The sequence below is a fragment of the Rosa chinensis genome, chromosome 1, assembly GCF_002994745.2.
Source record: "Rosa chinensis cultivar Old Blush chromosome 1, RchiOBHm-V2, whole genome shotgun sequence".
Taxonomy (NCBI): Eukaryota; Viridiplantae; Streptophyta; class Magnoliopsida; order Rosales; family Rosaceae; genus Rosa; species Rosa chinensis.
In genome coordinates, this window is record NC_037088.1 from 37,403,339 (window position 1) to 37,425,901 (window position 22,563).

The 22,563-nt window shown below is 38.0% G+C and overlaps 1 protein-coding gene and 1 long non-coding RNA gene across 5 annotated transcripts; one reads left to right on the forward strand and one right to left on the reverse strand.

Moving 5' to 3' along the window:
- Positions 1 to 9,621: 9,621 nt before the first annotated feature.
- Positions 9,622 to 16,516, forward strand: LOC112187057 (cytochrome P450 714C2). Of its 2 annotated transcripts, XM_024325699.2 has the most exons (6): positions 9,622 to 10,046; positions 11,444 to 11,670; positions 12,262 to 12,506; positions 14,853 to 15,210; positions 15,689 to 16,138; positions 16,341 to 16,516. In XM_024325699.2, exons 1-5 carry the CDS (start codon positions 9,722 to 9,724, stop codon positions 16,118 to 16,120), a joined length of 1,587 nt encoding a protein of 528 aa, XP_024181467.1. In that variant the 5' UTR covers positions 9,622 to 9,721; the 3' UTR covers positions 16,121 to 16,138; positions 16,341 to 16,516. The 2 variants fall into 2 exon arrangements, with proteins under 2 accessions (XP_024181467.1, XP_024181459.1); XM_024325691.2 differs by lacking the exon at positions 16,341 to 16,516 and having other exon boundaries at positions 9,623 to 10,046; positions 15,689 to 16,270.
- Positions 16,517 to 17,152: 636 nt separating this feature from the next.
- On the reverse strand, positions 17,153 to 19,477 carry LOC112187270. Of its 3 annotated transcripts, none has more exons than XR_005804337.1 (4): positions 19,074 to 19,477; positions 18,805 to 18,919; positions 18,039 to 18,699; positions 17,153 to 17,384 (listed from the first exon to the last, which is right to left on the reverse strand). It is a non-coding gene; the product is annotated as an uncharacterized LOC112187270 (long non-coding RNA). The 3 variants fall into 3 exon arrangements; XR_005804336.1 differs by having other exon boundaries at positions 17,153 to 17,424; XR_002931044.2 differs by having other exon boundaries at positions 17,153 to 17,457.
- Positions 19,478 to 22,563: the final 3,086 nt, after the last annotated feature.

The following is a 22,563-nucleotide window of genomic DNA, read 5'->3' on the forward strand; positions in this document are numbered from 1 at the left end:
AGATGTCACTTAACAAGTCACTGTCAATCTCATGTCATTTGCCAAGTCACTGTTATATCCATGTAACTGGCCAGGTCACATTGCATGTCACTAATTCAGCCATTAGCTAGCCCAAGTCCTTAGTTAGTGAAATCACTAGCTAAGTCACTGTTAACCTCAGGTCACTGGCTATGTCACTAGCCAAGTTATTGACATGTCACAATCATGACCATGTCACTGTTAATTAGATGTCACTTGACAAGTCACCGTCAATCTCATGTGACTTGCCGAGTCACTTACAAAGTCACTGTTATATCCATGTCACTGGCCCAGTCACATTGCATGTCACTATTATACACTTCACTGGCTAGTGAAGTTATTGGCTAACCCAAGTCTCTAGTTAGTGAGGTCACTAGCCAAGTCACTGTTAACCTCAAGTCATGTCACAGGCCAAGTTACTGGCCATGTCACAGTCATGACTATGTCAGTGACCATGTCACTGTCAATGTCACTGATTATGTCATTGTCAATCAAATGTCATGTGACGCTCCGAACCAGGTGGAGGTGAGAAAACTCAAATAAAAATAAATTACAACTCGTTCTCAAATCTAATTCGCTCTCATCTTTTGAAATAAGGTTAAATACTGTTTAGTACCCTGTAGTTTGGGTCTAAAATCAATTTAGTCTCTGTACTTTCAATTTCATCAAAAACACCCTCACACTATCATTTCTCATCCAATAGATCCCTCCGTCATGATTCCATCAAATGGAACCGTTAAGTAGCTGATGTGGCATGCCAACTTAGCATTGATAGGGCCCACATGGCAAGTAAAATTTTAAAATTCTAAAATAAAATTCAGAAAATTGAAATAACAAATTTGACTCTCTCTCTCCCCCTAGCTTGTTCATCTCAGCAGCCTCCTTCTCAGACCTCTTAATCACACGCTTGTCAATAACCCCAAGCTTGTAGATCAAATGACCACACTCGCTCTCCCCCCTCGCTTGTTCATCTCAACAGCCTCATTCTCAGACCTCTCAATCACACACTTGTCAATACCCCCAAGCTTGTAGATCAAATGACTAGTGGTAGTCGACTTCCAAGAGTTGACATGGCCAATGACCACAATGTTGACATGGACCTTTTCCTTGCCCATAATGAAATATCAACTTGAACGTATATGAACAACAGAAATCAAGAACAGGTAAGTTACCCAATTGCAAATTCCCAAAACCAATACACACACAGCTTTCAATAATCACAAACCAATAGCTAAAAGGATGTTGTTCAATACACCGTAAAACAATCATGGCGGGCAAACAAGTAACGAAACGGCCAAGGATCTTTTCTTTTCTCATAAAAAAAATAGTAACAAAAATAAGCAATTAGCAGAAATACTAGATTGGATTTAGTAAACTCATCAGATTAAAATTTATTTGACTCGGAACAAAAACGATCCACGAACATATAACTGAAATAAATTCAATTCTACTAAAAAGAGAGCATTTTGATAAATCTATCACAATAAAACGTACAAAGACTCTAATCAGTCCCATGATCATCATCATTCAAATACCGAAACAGACTAAGCTAACAAAAATATCAAAATCATCAACCAAGGTTTACAATTGAGCTAAATACAAAATCGGAAACAGAGTCCTCTCAAACACCAAAAAAAGAAAAAAGAAACAAAGACCGATGCATAAGATTCAAAACCAAATTGAATTCGAACATTGCAATATGAGTAATCTAGATGATCAACATCAAACAACTAAAGCTAATCGATAAAAAGGGAAAGAAAATCGAACCTGGAGGAAGTGCAATCTCCTCGGTCTCTCTCCCACTCCGAATCGAATTCTTGTTCTTCTAAAGAAATTGAAGTGGATCAGGATTCCGAGTTCGATTGTGAATCGAAATCGCCGGTTTCCTATCCATTTGGGGCTTTCACTGCAGACGAAATGATGACTAGAGTGGAGGGTATGGAGCGTGAGATTATTACAAATAGCTTCTTTTTTTGGTATGGGAACGACAAACGGAAAAGCCAGAGTGGTGGTTGTGGATAAGAATTCGAGTTCTGGACTGACAAGGAGCCCGACGTTCAATTTGTTTCAGGTTTTCACGAAGGCGGTGGCTGAGAAATGAGGCAGAAATCTAAATATTAAGTACGGTTTGTTTGGCAGATCTAAAGAGATTGCTAAGAAACCGAGAGAGAGAGAGAGAGAGAGAGAGAGAGTCAAATTTAATTTGTTATTTCAATTTTCTGCAATTTTATTTTAGAATTTTGAAATTTTGCTTGCCATGTGGGCCCCACCAGTGTCAAGTTGTCACGCCACGTTAGCTACTTAATGGCTCCATCTGACGGAATCATGACGAAGGGATCTATTGGAAGAGAAATGATAGTGTGAGGGTGTTTTTGATGAAATTGAAAGTCCAAAGACTGAATTGATTTTAGACCAAAACTACAGGGTACTAAGAACATCTGTAGTGGGGACCCAAATTTGGGGGCAAAACCAAGATTTGAGTCCAAATATAAAAGAATAAGGCTGCAGTGGGTTAGAAAAATTTGGACCCATTTCTGCTGGAGACCCAAATCTTGGCTCAAATCTGATCCAAAGGAGGACTCAAAAAAATTGGACTCAAATTTAATGGGACCCACCACGTGGGCTTTCTAGTGCATGCAAGTGAGTATGAGATCAGAAATAACGTGGGACCCAGCACATGAGCTTTCTTATGCATTTTTTTTTTATAAATGTAAAATTTTGAATTTTGTTAATAATATTGCCGTTTTTCAATGGCTCTCTCATGATTTTTTTTTCATTTGCCTGTGGGAAATTTTTAAGAACAGTACATGAACTTAAGGCCACTCCGAATTTTGGTGGTCAACGTTTATATAACCCAAAATAAGTACATGAACTTTTAATCCCGACCCAGTTTTCATACATGCCGTCACTAACACCGTTAACACCCATGCCTTATTAATATGCCACGTGGTATATTTGTTAACAGTGTTAGTGACGGCATGTATGAAAACTGGGTCGGGATTAAAAGTTCATGTACTTATTTTGAGTTATATAAACGTTGGCCACCAAAATTCGGAGTGGCCTTAAGTTCATGTACTGTTCTTAAAATTCTCTCTTTGCCTCTTTCATTCCATACTCTCACTCTATTGTTCTTCAAATATATATTTTTTTTCAATATGAATAATTTTTAATGAATTTTATATTTAATGTCTGATATTTAATTTTTATTTACACTAATTTGTTACGCATTTTCTTTAACATAATATAAGTTACATACACACACACACACACACACACATATCTAAAAATTAAAACGAACATAAAATAAAAGTCTCAAATATGAGTATGTTCCACAATGGAAAGATTTGTGTTTTAGACCCAAATATGAGTCTAAAAATATGAGTCCAAAATATGGGTCCAAAAATAAGTCATCCACCACTGTAGCACCTAATAAAAGTAAGTCCTTTTGTACACTATTCAGATGGACCCAAATCACTATTCCAGCTTATTTGGACCTAAATTTGAGTCTAAAAAATGAGTCCCCACTACTGATGCTCTAAACAGTATTTAGCCCTTTGAAATACCTTTCGATTTCCATAAACTAAGCAATGTTTCGCTTGGTTATGCGACTTGGCAAGTGACATGTGATTGACAGTTACTTGGCTACTAACTTGTGATCAACATTAGACATGACTAGTGACCTGGTCAGTGACTTAGCCAGTGACAACAAATTTGACACCTAGTTTTACAATTAGCACATGTCCTACAGAACAAGAACATACCTTCAAATTCCATTTTCTCATGTCATGTTCTTCTTGCTCCATTCCAGGTATTGACATGCTCCATTCTTAAATTCACAACCCCAATACAAATTCTAAATCCGAAACCAGGAAAACCCATATACCAAAACTCAAGTCACACTCCACTGTATTTGATTGATATAAGTAGGATGAGAGTTACTAAATTAATTATTGTTCCATTGTTCTTTTAGTGGTAGAGATATCAATGAGATGGGAACATTCTTACAGCCTAAAAAGAGTTGTAGGAAATTTCAAAAGAAATAGAAAATCATTTCACAAACAAGACCAGTTTGATAATATATACAAAGTGGGAAGAAAAGAATGTCATGAGCAAAGATAGGCAAGACAAAGACGGAAATGGATTGGCATGTAATAACAATCACATCGGACAATGTAGATACAATAAGTATTTGCTTTGTTTACTCCTCCCATCACAAAGTTTTATGCCACACAATAAATCCATCATTGCTATACACCTCCTATCTTCTTTGTGAAATGAGAGGCGTACACGGATTCGAGAGAGACTGAGGAGATACAAGAATTCGATGGCATGGTGCCTGGGTATCTCTACAGGCCACAGTTGATAGTGCCAAACCTAGTGAAGTGTTCCTTAATATGTACAAGTCCCCCAAGTTCCCATTCAAGATATTTCTTGGGTGGGGACTTGATAGGTTTTGGTGTAAGGTTTGGCACTAGTATGCCTGTAGGGAGTCCCCCAAGTTCCCGTTCAAGATATTTCTTGGGTGGGGACTTGATAGGTTTTGGTGTAAGGTTTGGCACTAGTATGCCTGTAGGGAGTCCCCCAAGTACGCGTGTAAGAGATGTCTTGGGCAGGTTGTTCAGCAAGTGGGGAAGAGAGCTTGAATCTCGTGCTCGATAGGGTTTTTGTTGCCTTGGGCCTCTGGTACCTGATGGGGTTGGGCTGAATCTCGTATACCTAGTGGAGTATATAGGCTCGGGGCCTCATGTATCTGATGATATGAGTGAGCCTCTGATCCCGGTGAGATTGAGAGCTTGGTGTCTTGTACCCAATAGGGTATTACTGGCCTTGGGCCTCTGGTACCTGATGGGGTATGTGAGGGTGGCGCTTCTGGTATCCGATGGGGTTGGGCCGAATCTCTTATACCTAGTGGAGTAGATAGGCTCAGGGCCTCATGTACCAAATTAGGTGAGTGAACCTTTAATCCCGGTGGGATTGAGAGCTTGGTGTCTCATACCCGATAGGGTTGTTCATGCATGTCAGCCACGTGGGGCTTAATGAGTGGTTGTGCAATAAATGCCCGTCCCATTGACTGACAGTTTCGAGGCATGGAGAGATGCGTGGGACACATGTACTAATCCTACGGTTGAAGGCCTTTCGTCTTTAACGGGTGCGATTTCTTAGAGATTGAATTTAAGAGGGAAATCGACTGTTTCTCTTCACTTTCGCTAAAACACTCAGAAAACCCTCTGGATTTGCAGTGAGGAAGAGAAAAATCTAGGGGAGACGTGGTGTTCATACTTATGGAGGGAGAGATTGATCGCCTGCTGAAACAAAGGTCAGAGCTTTCGTGCCCTGTTTGTGCACTCTCAATCCGTTGTTCTTCGCCATAATCTCAATCACTTTCCTAGACATCATACTTCATTAGATGCGCCACTTGAGAAAGAGTTAATACAAAATTGTCATTTATTGATTAAGGCATAATTGCCATTACATAATTCTTAGAACAAAAATAAAAGACTATTCGAAATAAAAATTTGCGGCATTTTGTCTTCATCACCAGATTTAAAGTCTTTCTAAACTCGATGTCTTGATCACCATTGATCAAGTTCTCCATAAAACATAATGTTGAGGATGCTCTCTTGATTGAGGCGTATTGACACAATATAAATGGTCCCTAGGACCATTGGCGTTGGAATAGTGTTACTATGGCCAAAAGTGGTGCCATGGTGTCCAACCCCCAACCCTCAACGTCATGACTCCTTTGGTCATATATTTGCCAATTTTGGCAATTACCTTCATGAGCATGTTGATCATATCATCCATCGCGACTTCTTCTAGCCATTGAACGGTGCTCATGGTAGCCATCTTGAGGCCTACCATATTTTCCCTTCACAAAGTTCGTGGCTGTGCCTTTCAACACATGCCGCTCCAATTAGCTGATGGAAATTTGTGATCCGTCTTGCGTTTACATGAGTCCGGAATAAATATATATTTTTTTAACCCATCAAATGTATTTCTTTTGGACACCCAATTTGGTAGGGTATCCGCTGACTTGGTTTGGGCACTTGTCATGCCGAGCTTTGTGATTAGGCCTTAGAGATTTGGAGTAGACCTCTATCAATGGGCTTGCTTCCTTTTTATTTATTTATTTATTTAGGAGGCCTAATAAACCGATGCCTTCGAATGCCAACTTGTTTGAAGCTTGCAGACTTTTCGACGTGCAACCCTGTGAGTTAAATTAATTAATGGAAAATTGTGCTCTATTACTTAATTATTTTTGTGACAATTTGGATTGGCATTGCACCACGAGGTGGATATTAGCTTCACCACTAATCACTTCTCACATGCCTTTGTCATAAGAACGATATGGAGAAGGCCTCACATTAATCACACACGTACATCAATTAATGTGTAAGGTAGCAAATTTGGTTTGCTTCAGAATCTTTTGTTTTGGCCACATTCTTTTGTGAAGGAGGAAAACACGTGCACAAAGACAAACACCATATAGTCCCAGTAGCATATCTCACATGTGTGTCATAATTTTTTATTCACATTTGTTTGACATTTTGAAGTGGTGGAGCAGCTTTTGGAGCAAACCATTGTGAGAGCTTTTGTATGACACATTTGTAGGAATGAACTACTTTTATTTTCTCTTTATCTTTGAAAGCAAACATTTTGATGAAGCTTCACAATTGACAGTAGTTTGAGGGAGCTTTGAAGCTTGCTCTTCCACATGTTTGCCGACTTGTGCAAGAGCTTTTCATTTCTTTTTTCCTCACTTTGTATGCAACGGCAATGTCTTCTCAACTAGCAGATTGATCCAACAATTTGATTTCCTTCATTTTGAAGACTTGCATTGCAAAGTTTGTATGTATGTTTCCTCCAATCTTGGCTTTATGCCTGGAGCGAATGCTTGGTGACAGAGAACAGAAGCAAGAGCAGGGAGAAGTTGGCTGCATTGGAGAGACGTCAATCGCAGGCAAGCCGTCGATACTGGAGGTCACACCAAATTTGTCGTTGCTGATCATCAATCATTAGGCCTCTGAGCTGTATAGATCACCATGTTGCTCTTGTGGTTTATGCCTCTTGAATGGTCGCAAGAAAAGCATTGCCTTGATCTGGGGAGCCACAATGTAGGTCTTTCTTTTTGACTTCTCCATATTCCTCTTGTTGTCAGACCATGGGCAGCTCACTTCGCTTTTTCCACCTATATACAGGACACATCATATATAGGCATCAAGAAATGAAGCAAGTATGGAAGACACCGCCGGAGAATGGAGACTTGGTGTCGAACTTTTGTTTTGCCCAGAACATGTTAATTAATGGCAAAGTTTATGAGGACGAAAGTAGTGGAAGACATGATTGCTAAAGAGAGCAGAGCATAGGAGAAACACCTCTTTCTTTCGTCTGTACCATAAATGAAAAGATCAGCGATTTCAGGTGACAACTAATCAATTAGTCATATACCTGTGATTTATTGGAGCTTCTTCTTCCAGTACAATGTCCTAGAGAAAAGGTTGCAATGCTTCAACTCTGGTTGAATCTCGCTCTGTTTCTCAATTGCTCTTTCCCTCTCTGATGTCTCGCTGCTACTGGCCTTGCTTCCTATTGTTGCAAAGCTTTTGCCTCTCTCTTTTTTCCTTACTTCTGCTCTCTAGCCTTTTCTGCTGCCCTCCTCCACTTGTTGTAAAGAGCCTCTTTATATAGGCAAGGAATGAGGCTAAGAGGTTAGGCAGGTGGAACTGCCATTGATTTAAATTTTGAATTAATCTTATCATAATAATCATATTCAAAATCAAAACCAATGAATCAAGATGGGATTCCATCTGGTTTCTTTCTTTCTTGTGCTGCTGGACTTTATCAAAACTTGATAAGAGTGTCTGATCTCTAACTATTGGATTACCATTTGAAAATTTGAATGGTCTAATCCATGCATGCTCCACGTAATGCATGTTGTTGATTTGCATTGAACATGACAAACTGATCATAAGGTTTGGAGTGACTTTGTTTAAAAACCATTGACACCTAAGACCTTCATGAAGATTTGCATTGAACAATTCTAGCGCACGCGTGTGTTGATGCAGGCGTACGTAGCGATGTTTTCAAGTTTGAGAAAAATTGGACCGCTTCCTTTTTTTTTCAGCAGTTGTTTTGTTTCTGCTGGGTCGAGTCACCACTCAAGGCCCATTTGTTTTTTTTATTGGGCTGGGATTCTTTTTTTCATTTTTTTATGGGCTAGACCTTTTCTTTGGGCCGGGCTCCTTCTCTTTTTCTTTCTTTCTTTTTGTCCTTCACGTCTCCTTCTTCTTCCTTTGTCTGGTTTGCAGGTGGGTGCTGATGTCTGCAGTGCGCAGCCTGGTGGGCTGGAATCGAGTGGTCGCGGGGCTGGGTTTGGTTGGGCGTGCGAGGGGCAGCGCAGGCGGGTGGTGGCCTGTTGTGCTAGCAAGGGAGGGCGGTGGTGTGCGCGCAGGGAGGCTAGGCTATGTGCGAGGAGCCACACGGAGGCTGGCAGTGTGCTAGGCGGGGTTGGGTTGTGTGCAAGGAGCCGCTCTATTGTAGGAGCTGGGCTAGAGGCTGCGCAGGTGAGGTTGGCAGGGAGGAGGGTGAGCTGATGCGTTGATGCGCGGCCGGGGAAGGAAGAAGATTTTTTTTTTTTTTATTGGTGGTGGCAGAAGAAAAGGTTTTTTTTTTTTTTTTTTTTTCTAGGGTTTATGTTTTTTCTTTCGAAACCAATTTTTTTCCTCTTGACTATTTGCTCTAATCGTGCTGGTAACGTGTAAAAATAAATTGAGAATTGAAATTGGTCTACTCATCATTTCATAGCCCCTTTATATAGGGAAAGAATTACAATGTAAACATTGATTAACATCAATTACAATAATGATAGTAAATGTTGATTGTGATATGATTGTGATTCCTTGATTCCCTCTTTCGTCAGTTTCTTTGATGAAGACACATAATTGATTCCCTCTTTCGTCAGTTTCTTTGGTGAAGACACATAATGTGCTTTTCTTTTAACATGTTCTAATTTTTCTGATAGTTATTGTCTTTATTGGTCATTTTGCATTAGGGTGAAAAAGTAATTCAATAATTAAATCAGGGTGAAGTGAGCAAACCGTATTTGCCCACAAGTATGATTATTATTCACTTATTGGTTTATTTTATTTCTATTCATAAAGCACCTAACTTCTTTTATTAATAAGCCAAAAAGATATATATCTCTATACTATTATTAAGAGAAGAGGTTTTGTTAGCCAAAATTGAAATTTTTGACAGATTTAACTCTGAAATATTAAAAAACTTTGAGAATAAATTAAATCACAAAGGTAAATAAGACAATTAAAAAATATATTTTTATTCAGAAAATTAAAAAGAAATGATTCCACAACCCCCACTTTTCTCTCCCACTATTTTCTCTTTGCAATAACTACCCACTGAATCTATTTCTTCTAGAGATAACTTTTTTTTTTTTTACAATTAAATTTTTCTTACACATGCAGAGCATGTGATTACAGACTAGTATATATATATATATATATATATATATATATATATATAAATCACTCGTTGACCATAGCCATAGTTTTTGGTTTATTTTATTGCTAGAGCACTTGTTGTCGACTCGTTTGCTATAAATGGGTCATGAAGATCAGCGCAGCAAAGAAAAAGAAGAAGAAGAAAGGAAGCTCTACCTAGGGAAGAAAATTAGGAAGGTACGAAAATGGAAGCAGAGTTAGCAGTAGCTGCAAAGATGGTAGTACTGTCAGTATTGGTATGTGGGCTTTTGTTCTTGGTTTCATATTTGTGTGAACTTCTGCTGTTGAGGCCTAAATCCATAAGATCAAAGCTGGAAAAGCAAGGAATTCGAGGGCCGCGTCCTACCTTTCTATTGGGAAACCTCCCTGAACAGAAGAGGCTCCAAAGCAAGCAGCAGGGTCAGTCAATAGCAACAAGGACTGATGATGATGATGATCATGCAGCTTCTGTTTCTCATCAATGGTATTTGAAAATCTTCCCCCACATAGAGCAATGGAGAAATGAATACGGTATGTGTTTCATATTACTCTAGCTAGCTCTCCTCCATTTTCTTATGTTCTTGAACCTATTTTTTTGTTCATATTATAAAGACTATTTTGTTCAAGTCCGGAAGAAATTGATGTTCATCTTTTCCCACGGAAACTAACTGATCAAACATGTATGCTACAAATTATCGAACTCAATCCTTTCCCAAATCTGGAAAATTTGCGGAAAAAAAAAAGGCCTCTAGATCTACATCAAAATAAACGGAACAAAGAACCTCACATGGATAACGTGGGGGGCGAGAGAGAGAGATCCACTATCATTACTTTTAATTTTTTTTGATGACATCATTACTTTTAATTACTCCTTATTGGATTTTGCACCATTTTCTCCGCTCTCTATACAGTTTATTATTATTATTTTTTATGACACTCTATACTGTTGGTGATGATAGCGATCACCGTTTACTTTTTTTGACTAGAGTTTACTTTGCAATTTAAAAAATATATTTTTGTATATATCGTACTCCTTGAAATGATTGCTTATCGGGGGTTTGATCCAAGCCGGATCATGACGTATCTGTTATTCAGCAGCCGTTGGGTTCTCTAATTTTCACCTGTGGCCCATGAACGGTATTTCAAGATTTTTTGTACTTACCTACGCATTATCCGCGGGGGGGGGGGGGGTGGGGGAATGGGGGCACTCCCCCATCAGGTTATGGCCAGGCCCTGATTTTCAGGGTCAAGAGTATTCCATATTATATGCCTACTCAGATCAGAACAAATCTAGTAGATTATCTTGCGCCTATCGGCCGGCTGGCTTTAAGCAACCTTTTTTTACTTGAAAGTCGGTGACGAGGCTTCTCAAATCGATCTCCTTAACGATCTTGAGTTTGCTTATCTTTTGTTAATGTATTATTTGAAATGAGTAAATATTTGATGAGTGAAATTCATATTCTTTAATTTGTAATTCACACTCTCTCTTTCATTCTTTTGGTCAAAATTCTCATAAAAAGACAACATTTAAGTTACTAAAAAATAAAAACATAAAGTGTCAATTATAAAATGGTGAATGTAAATTTCACTCCTCAAATATTAACACAAATAGTTTAGATAACGCAATAGCTTCAGTAACTGGAAATAAGATAGATATTATAAAAGGTTCAAAAGTTAAGTCACTTAAAAAATACAAGTCGTACATGGAAAACGTGCAAGTGGAAATCAAGAGAATAAGATTCTTTGAATCCAATCCGATCAGAACCCAATAAATTTTATCAGATTTATTTTGGTTTGCAGACCTCTATATTAAGTTGTAAACGTGCTACTGTCCTTTTAATAATAGAAAAAGCACTGCTGTAATTCATGAATTTCTACTCCTGTCAAATTCTTCAATATCAATGTCTTCCTTTTGAATATTGATGTAGGTCCAATATTTTTGTGTTCATCTGCACACATACAACATTTAGTAATAACAGATATGGAAGTGGTGAAGGAAATTAGCTTGTGTAAGTCTCTAGTCTTGGGAAAACCTTCCGCAACATCCAAGGTTCTTGGGTCACTATTGGGAGAGGGAATTTTAGCGTCGAACGGATCAATGTGGGAGCATCAAAGGAAAATTATCGCTCCTGAACTATACCTTGATAAGGTGAAGGTATACGTTAAAACAATTCTTTCCTTTAAAATTTAGTATTACTAAAAAAGGGCCAGCGATCTTTAACTTTCTCAAAGGCTAGGCCTGCTCACCTAAGGGATAGTTTTTAAAGAACTGTGAGGGACAAGTGAATTTGACGGCTGAAAATAAATACACAGTTTTAAGTTGCTATAATTTCTGCTTTTACATTTAATATGTGGTTGAGATGCATTTGTCCCTCATAATCCCTTATAACTGTCCCTTAGGTGAGTAAGTCTAACCATTCTTATTTCAATAGTCTCTATTATATATATATATATATATATATATATATATATATATATAAAGTCAAATAGTTTAAAATGCTAAGTTATCAGACTGGTTACATGTATGAGAGCTTCTATCTCAAGTTGTAGAGCACTCTACAGCCATATTGATCAATGGTAAGAGTTTAATTCTTACCGAAAATGATAAATTTATGATGTGATTTTTGTTTAATTTGTAAAAAAGACTAAGAAACTTTTTCTAGAATTTATTTCATTAAAACAACTTTTGATTAGGCCGTTGATTCAATAGCATAAATTTATTAATTTGTGGAACTGTTTTTCTAAGGGCATGATGAACCTGTTAGTGGATTCTACAACCTCAATGCTAAGAACTTGGGAAAATGAAGTCCAAAGCCAGGGAGAACTTGCTGATATTAGAGTTGATGATCATTTGAGAAACTTATCAGCAGATGTCATCTCAAAAGCTTGTTTTCATAGCAATTATCATCAAGGAAAAGAAATATTCTCAAAAATTAGGAAGATGCAAGAAGTTTTGGGAAAGGGATTGATGGGGATAGAAGCCTTGACCAGGTATGCATAATTGAATTTTCATTGTTTTTTTCTGCTTACTATTAGCTGTACATCAATTATTATAGCAGCTTCATATATATATATATATATATATATATATATATATATATATATATATAGAGTCATTTGAGAGCGGACGTCCGCAACCCATAAAAAGTGCCGATGTCGCTACTCCGGCCTCGATCAAGGTTCGACGGCGCGGTGGAGCTTGCCGGAGGGGGGATAGGGGTTTGAGAAGCCAGTCTACAGTCAGGTGGAGTCACCGGTGACGAGATTGCGGCGTTGCCCAAAACCTTGCAGTTGCAGGTCTGGCTACTGCCCAGAACGTGCAACCTCGATCTCCTCCGACCTCGATCGCTGCCCAGAATTGTCTGAGATGCCTCCGGCCTCCCTCCTGCAAGCTGTGCTCCGCCATCGCTGCTTGGAAGCTGCTGCTGCGTCGACCTCCGCACTTTAGCGGTCGCTCCGCCTGTGATCGGGCCTATATATATATATATATATATATATATCTATACATATATATATATATATATCTATACATATATATATATATATATATATATATATATCTATACATATATATATATATATATATTTTAGGAAGATGTCGGTCCTTCTTGGCCAATGAAATCCTCGTATCATATTTGAGAAATTTTTAAAAACAATACATGAACTTAAAGCCACTGAGAATTAAGATGACCAACGTTTCTAATACCTAACACAAGTACATGGACTTTTAAACCTAACACAAGTTTCATACATTCCGTTATCTCCTCCATTGTGGAGGATGCCACTTGTCATATTTATAAGAGCAATTCGGTCTCTTCAAGTTTGATGGAAAAAAAAAAAAACCTGGTGTGTAACGCTAGCAATTGCTACGGACATCGAAGGCTTCTCTCTACACCCAGTTCTTTCTCCTCACCATCTTCTCTGAGTACATCCCAACACAAAAATCAAGAATTGGTGGCTTTCAGTTTGGCACTGGCGATGGCTTCGGGTTTATGGCTTCGGGTTTGGTGGTGGCGGTGGCTTCGGGCAAAATCAAGAATTGGGGTTGATTCCAATCGGAATGAAAATGCTGTGGATACCCAAAATTTCTCTATACACCCAATGTGCAACACCTCATCATCTCCTCCACCATTGCCACCAGTATTGCAGTACCCAGTTGAACCGCCTTCAACCTCTCCTTTGACTTAAGGCTCTTTTGCTTTCTAAACTTGTTCAACTAGTGACCCCCATCCTTCCGACTCAGCCTCATAAGTTTTCCTACAAAACCAAATCAAACCCAACTGAGATTTGGTTATCAATGGCCTCAATTGAACACCACAATCACCAGCTCCTATGAAAACCCATCAAGCATTTCCACAATTTCAGATCTATATCCAAATCCAACCTGTCACCGATCTCGTCCACTCCTCACCCCAAACCAATTCCCTAACAAGTAATAACCACCATCTCTTACCCAATTTTTGTTCTCTAACCAATGGGAAATAGAAACTCCCCACTCCTGCACTCCAATATCAAACTGCCGAAATATACCCTCAATCAATCCTACAGTTATTTTTGAACAGCAACAACTCCATCTACCCTTCAATCCACGTAAACCATTCCAACAATCTCACTTATTCGGTCACTCCAATCTAATACACAAAACCAACATCAACCCCTAACCCGTATTTTCTACTCAAAATACCAAACCATCACTAACCAATTGGACTAAAAGTATAATCTCAATTGGCCTTTGACCCTGGAAAAGAAATTTCTCCGGCATCCTCTCGAATATTTGCATAGCCGGCCTCACTGTTGCATATCCTTTGCCTCCAATTGATGCCGGTGACGTGCCCTGAAACCCACTAGAACCTAGCCGTGCATTGTTGTCATAGACACCATATCGCTACAACACCCAACTCGTCTTCGGTCTCGTTCGGAGGTAGATGAGTTTTTGGTTAGATAGAAACAGAGGAATATACTAAATTACCCCTTGAAAAATAAATAATGGCATCAGTGTTAGCGATGTTAGTGACGGCATGTCCACAAAGTGTGTCGGGCTTAAAAGTCCATGTGCTTATGTTAGATTTTAGAAACGTTGGCCACCTTAATTTTTAGTGGCCTTTAAGCTTATGTACTGTTCTTAAAAAATTTCCCATCAAATTTTTGTATCTTCCAGTCCATAAAGTATTCTGGCCTTTGGTTCTGGCCATTAGCAAATAAGTTATACTTGCAATATATATAGACGTTAACGTATTATCTATCACATTAACATCTTTTTAATTAGCAAAAAGTAGATCGAATTAATACAACATGACATATCTTGACAAGACGCAATTATTTATCTCATGATGATAGATGGTTTCCGACAACCGAAAATAGAAAGATATGGATGTTGGAAAAGGAAACCCAATCACTGATATTGAAGGTGGTAAAACAACGTAATGAAGGTTCATATGAGAAAGATTTGCTACAAATGCTTCTTGAAGGTGCCAAAAGTTCTGGTGACTTAAATGGCCTATCACACAATAAGTTTATTGTTGATAACTGCAAGACTATATTCTTTGCTGGCCATGAGACCACTGCCCTTGTAACATCATGGAGCTTGCTGTTACTAGCTCTCCATCCAGATTGGCAAGCTCGTGCTCGAGCTGAGGTACTTGAAATCTGTGGTGATAAGCCTCTAGATGCAGATATGCTTCGACAAATGAAAGTGGTAAGTCATAGCAGATGTTATTTATAACTGATCAATACACTTCCATAGAACTTATATATCAGTTAATGGACACCTCGCATAGACACTATAACTGATCAAAATAATGTCTCCCAATATTTTGATCCACGTGCTGGGTATTCAAGTGTTGCATCACAATATATAAAATCTGCAACGCCTTCACTCTTTGCTGATTGGTTGAGTTTAATTTTAAAAGCAACCTCAAACTAAAAGGACTGTTTGTTCGATAAATTTTATACAGAAGAAGCTAAATATCAATTTTAGAAACACTAGTTAGAGAGCCTTATCTCTGGGGGGATATTTAATATAGTTAGAAGAAATGTATTTTTTTTTTTTTTTTGACAATGAAAACATGTACCTATTTAAGACTGAAGGTTATCTCTCACATATGGAATTGCATTCTCAATATATAAATTAGAAGTTAATGACCAGCTTATTGCCTTAAAACATTCATCTGCAGCTCACAATGGTGATTCAGGAGGTATTGCGTCTTTACCCGCCTGCACTCTTTCTATCAAGAGAGGTATTTGAAACTATCAAATTTAAAAACATTACATTTCCAAAGGGGACGCTACTTCAAATACCAATACCCTTCTTACACCAGAACCCTGATCTGTGGGGATCTGATGCTCATAAGTTCAACCCAGAAAGATTTGCCAATGGAATTGTCAAGGCTTGCAAGTCTCCACAGGCCTACATGCCATTCGGAGCAGGTTCTCGTATATGTGTTGGTCAACACTTGGCTATGATAGAACTTAAGGTGTTTCTTTCTATGATTCTCTCAAAGTTCTGCTTCTCCCTCTCATCAGCATACCAGCATTCTCCTGCATATAACATTATTCTGGAGCCTGAATATGGTATTATTCTACAAATGCGAAGAGCGTCTCCTTGATGCACAGAAAAGCATTAGGTTAATTATATCTATGTTATTTTTATTCTGTATTTTCAAACATTATTATGCTTTACTGACGGGAAGGAATAATGAACAATATGTTGTTACAAGGGGAATTTGATTCTACACCCAAATTCAGACACCTATTTTTTGAATAAGCCCATCCATAAGTTAGGTAGGTTGTTTGTATTTTTCTCTGAAATGAATTCATGTGTCTTAGGATGATATGAAAGGCGGAGAACCAAAAGCAGGAGTTGAAGCTTACTGTGGGTGTGTTTGGTATGGCTGTGCTTTTCAGAAAAGTTGGCTTCTGCTTATTTCTGAGAAAAAGTAGCTGAAAAGCAAAGCAGCTGAGTGTTTGGTAAACTGACTTTTTTTAAGTGCTGTCAGTGGCAAAAAGCAGTGCCAAAATGTTTGGTAAATTCAAACTGGCTTGTGCTTTTTGTTTGTGGAATGACCAAATTGGACATGAGAGATTATTTTGCCTTGATTATTTGGTAATACAATGTTCATCAAATGCTTTTGTTATTATTTTTAATCTTTATTATGTCCTTATTCATTTTTGTCAACTTTCAATTTTTATAAATTATGGTGAGCTTATGATTAATATTGGACAATTTTAAAAATAACTTATACAAATATATTAGTAACATTAATAGTAATATTAATAAATCATGGTGATTGTATGATTATTATTGAACAATTTTAAAAATAACTTGTACAAATATTCTTGTGAGAAAGCAATGTTCTCATTGCTTACAAGTTCACCAAGAAATCAAACCTCTAAGATCTTGACCATCAGCACATAATTTACAAAATTATTTGCAGCATATCTGCTTCTGATGCATGGACCTTGGAACTTATATGCAGTCTAATTAATTAGTTTGGGCACAGGAAATAATTTGAGAATCACAGGAAATAATTTGAGAATCAGAATCAGTTAATCAGGACAGACACTGTTATAGAGGAACTCAGATGCTGGATGCAATGCATTATTACTATACCATGAAAGTACAATAATAAGTCCTCAAATATTTGATAAGTCATAATTTTCATTAATAATTTCAAAACAATCAAAATACATTGTGGCGTTCATAAAATTACACATACTGCATTGTATCTGCCAACAAGTTTCCTAACTTGTGTACTGTGATACAAATCTTAATAGAATAAAAATAATAATGATAAAATAAAACTACTCTATATTACTTCTCTAAAACAGCTCCAAAACGTACATTTGATGTTGAGTCACTTTGCCACTTATCTGAGAGTGAACCAGCAATGCAGTAAGTATATCTTCTACACTGACAAAACACCATATAGTGCTTGAGTTATTGCTGAATGAGAACAAAACACAATCCACAGTTACTAAGCAAGCAAATCCTAAACACAATCCACAGTTGCTGAAGTAAAATGATGATGTTGCATGCTTGATGTAGGTCTCTGATACATTTATAAATTACATATACATTTAAATAATTTGTACTCTCCATACATAATACAAATTATAGTCACTTTCTGAGGATCTGTTGCAAATTAGATGTATGTCTATGATCGTAGTTTCCATGCACTCATATATTTTATAACTATTTTTTTTAAAAAAAAAAAAAAATTATAACTGTTTGTTGTAGTGAAATTTCAAACTGTGATCCAAGTGAAAACAGTCCCAGACTTTCCTCTGAACAAACATATTAAGTCACATAAATAGGCAAAGCAACTTTTGAAGCTCCTCACAGATTAGGTGGTAAATACCATCACTTCGATAATTAGGAGCAGCCACTTAGCCAGGGCTGAGATGGACAGAAGAGACCATAAAGAAAATAAAAGATAACAACAGTTAAAATAAGAGAGTTAAATTGAAATATTTCTAAATTGTACTGGTTTCATTTGACATAAAGGTAATTCCGGAGATACTTACATTGACACAGGCATTCCCTTTTTGGTAATATCTTGAGATGTTCCAAATTTGGGTGCAGATATAACAAGTTGAAAGCTGATGCATCTGAATCTTCTCCATCTATAATAAGATCTTCAAGTACAGGGAAAGAAGAAAACATCTTCTCCACTGTGTGAGGATAAGGAAACCAAAATGTAACATGTAGCAACTTGAGACAGGGGAAACAATGTGAGGGAGGAGTAACGGAATTAATATTTTTCTGCAGAAACAACTTCAAACTAACCAATGTAAGAAAGGACATCTCGGAATCTCAAAAAACAGTAAGAAAGGAGCCATGTAATAATCATGTGCAAACCAATAATCATGTGTAATAATCATCTCAAAACACAGTAAGACACGATTCACAAACTGTGCAAACCAATCCGACTCATATCTTACTGGTTGTGGCAAAGTACGGAAAACATAGCCATGTAATAATCATATTCATTGAAATCTAGATTGGGAACTTAAGCCCAGACATTCCTCCATTTATGTGATAAAATGCTAGTCTTTACAGCCTGTCTGATTGAAAAGAAAGAGAGAATGTGGCAAAGAATTGCATCTGGCAACCCACTGATCCTGTCTTCATTATGTGAGCATAATTTGAGACGCTTTGAGTTTGAAGCCATTTTTGATTTGAAACCTATAAAATGCGGTTCAAATCCCATTAAGTTATAATCATCACAATTCCAAGAAACTAAATGTTTCTCAGAAACTATGCAAAGAACATATGCTATATAAATCATACCCGTCTAGGAGAGTCAGCCATGTTTGAATTGAGTGAACAAAGGGAGGAAGAGGAAGAAGAAATTGAAGCTACTGGAAGAAAACTGCTCCATTTGGTTCCATTTTTCCAAATCAACCTAAACCCACATTGATTCAGTACCCAAGCATAATTGATCTAAACGAACTATACTCAAGCATATTTGATCTCATATCCGTCAAACCCAGAACAATGTCATCTCAAACATTCATCAAATTCAAAGAAATTGAAACCGAAATAGATACAAGACTAACCATGAATCAAATTGCCAAGCAGCCAGCAATCAAGGATTGAGGCTTTGATTTCGAACACGGATGAGAGGCCAGATGAAAGCAGTCAGAGAGAGAGAGAGATCAAACCAGTCATGAAGTGGTATTTCCGAAACCGGAGAGATGTGAACACAGAAGAGAAGGATTGTGTAATTACTGAAACAAGGGGAGGATAGAAATCGGTATTTCTGAAAGTTCATTAAACTACAGTAATCACCGCTACAGTGATAAAAGCCAGCCCCTGCTTTTAAAAGCAAGGTATTACCGGCTTTGGCTTTTCCATCAAAAAAGCTCTGGCTTCTGGAAAAAGTAGGGAAGAAGCTAGTTTACCAAACGCAAGATGTCGAGGTGCTTATAAGCAGGGGAGCAAAAAAGGCCCCCCAAACGCAGCTTGTGAACCTTTGTTCAATACTGTCTGCAATATGGACTTCGTTTAGTAGAAAAGAATACTTTGATTTTAGGGTTTTCAATAATAATATTATTCATCCCACAAAGGGGTATATATACAAGGACAAGAGGAGTAGTCTAATCCTAATAGGAAACAATCATTCATATAATTACATGATAACCTAAATAAATAAGAATCATAATTACATAAGATTTACAGCTATTCTACACTCCCCCTCAAGTTGGTGCATAGATATCTATCATGCCCAACTTGTCAACTGAGCTGTCAAATATCTTCCTAGACACTCCTTTAGTAAGAACATCAGCTAACTGCTCTTCTGAGTTTACAAATGGAAAATGAATAACCTTTCTGTCAAGATTTTCTTTAATAAAATGACGGTCAACCTCCACATGCTTTGTCCTATCATGCTGAACTGGATCCTCCATGTGCAATCTCAATTGCAGCTTTATTATCACAATGCAAATCCATAGGTTGTCTAAGCTTGTAACCTAGATCTTTCAGGACATTACGAATCCATAACATTTCACAGACTCCATGTGCCATACCTCGAAATTCAGCTTCTACACTTGATCTGGCCACAACTTTCTGTTTCTTGCTACGCCAAGTGACAAGGTTCCCTCCTACAAAAGTGAAGTACCCAGATGTAGAACGCCTGTCAGTTTTATCACCAGTCCAATCTGCATCTGTGTATCCCCCAACTTCCAATTCATCCTTTTTCTCAAACAGTAATCCTTTACCTGGCGCCATCTTCAAATACCTCAAAATCCGAAAAATTGCATCCATATGTTCTACACTAGGACAATGCATAAACTGACTGACAACACTCACAGCATAAGCAATATCAGGTCTAGTATGTGAAAGATAAATCAACCTTCCTACAAGACGTTGATACCTTCCTTTATCAGTTGGAATTTGATCAGGATAAATGGCAAGTCTGTGATTCATCTCAATGGGTGTCTCAATTGGACTGCAGTCCAGCATCCCCGTTTCAGTAAGTAAGTCAAGAACATACTTCCTCTGTGACAGTGAAATTCCCTTCTTAGACCTTGCAACTTCAATACCCAGAAAATACTTCAGTTGCCCCAGGTCCTTCATTTCAAACTCCTTTGACAGATACTTTTGTAACTCATTCATCTCTTTCGGATCATCCCCTGTAACAATCATGTCATCAACATACACAATAAGAGCTGTAATCTTACCATTCTTGCGCTTGATAAACAAGGTATGGTCAGAATTGCTCTGTCTGTACCGAAAGGCTCTCATGGACTTTGAAAATTTCCCAAACCAGGCTCTTGGAGATTGCTTCAGGCCATACAAAGACTTCTTCAATCTACACACCTTGCCAACTTCACTTGGGTAATTCTTAACACCTGGGGGCACATCCATGTACACTTCTTCTTCCAAATTCCCATTAAGAAACGTATTCTTCACATCAAACTGGTGTAAGGGCCAATCTTTGTTTGCTGCAAGTGAGATTAGAATCCGAACAGTATTGATCTTTGCCACAGGTGCAAAAGTCTCCTCATAATCAATCCCATAACGTTGTGTGTATCCTTTGGCAACCAACCTCGCCTTGTATCTATTAATAGTTCCATCTGCATTAAGCTTCACAGTAAATACCCAACGACACCCTACAGTCTTCTTTCCAACCGGCATAGGTACTAGTTCCCATGTTGCATTCTTTTGAAGAGCTTCTAATTCTTCATTCATCGCCTTTGTCCATTTTGGATCCGTCAATGCATCCTGCACGTTACTAGGAATAGATACAGTAGATAATTGATCAATAACAAGTGCATGTGACCCAGAAATCCTATGGTTAGACATAAAATTAGCTATAGGGTATTTAGCTTTGGTTTTGATATCTGGTTCATATTGTTTCTTAGGAATTCCCTTGGTAACCCTTTGTGATTTCCTAGGTTCGACACTTTCTAACCCAGAAGATTCATTAAAGTTTAGGGGTACCTGAGGAGGATCATTCTGACCGGGATTTTCAGTTGGTGATGTAGAAGGGGGAATATCTTGTGTGTGAGCTTCAGATACGTCTTGATTTTGATTCAAACTATTCAGAAAAGTCGTCTCTTCTGTCTCGGAATTCACAACACTCTGTTCGGTAGTTACATTTTCTGTTTCGGAATTCACAACACTCTGTTCAGCAGTCGCATTTTCTTTTTAGGAATTCGCAACACTTCGTTCGGCAGTCGCATTGTCTATTTCGGAATTCACAATGCTCTGTTCGGCAACTGCATTTTCTGTTTCCAAATTTTTTCTACCCTCAAATGTATCCTCCAAATTTTCCAAGTCTTCAAAGACATCAAAATCAATAATAGAACGAGGATTCCCTTCACAACCTCTCTCCCCCTGAAGGGAAGACTGAGAAGCTCCCCCTGAGTAATAAGGCTCGGATTCACAAAAAGCAACATCAAGAGAGACATGTAAAGTGCCAGTAAGGGGATCATAACATCGATAACCCTTCTGGAAGTCAGCATAACCAACAAAGATACACTTACGGGTACGGGGATCAAGCTTGTTGCGTTGAGGCTTGAGAATATGAACATAGGCTATGCACCCAAACACCCGGGGCTCCAAATTAGGCATAGAAGGGATGATCAAAAATGTATGAAGCTTCTGATGAGGATTTTGAAACTCAATCACCCGTGAAGGAGTACGGTTGATAAGATATGCTGCAGATTTTACAGCTTCTCCCCAATAGGACCGAGGTACATTCATGCCAAATAAGGAAGCACGAACAACTTCCATCAACTGCCTGTTCTTCTGTTCTGCTAACCTATTCTGTTGAGGAGTATAAGAATTGGAGGTTTGATGATGAATTCCATGTGACCGGCAAAACTCAATCATAGGGCCATTCACAAACTCTCCACCATTGTCAGACTGAAACACTCGGATGGATTGTTGATACTGAGTTGCCACCATTTTGTGAAATTCGATAAACATTCCAAATACATCACTCTTATTCTTCAGTAATGACACTCATGTCATGCGAGTGCAATCATCAATAAACGTTACAAAATACCGAGCTCCAGAAAGAGAAGGAATCTTTGCAGGACC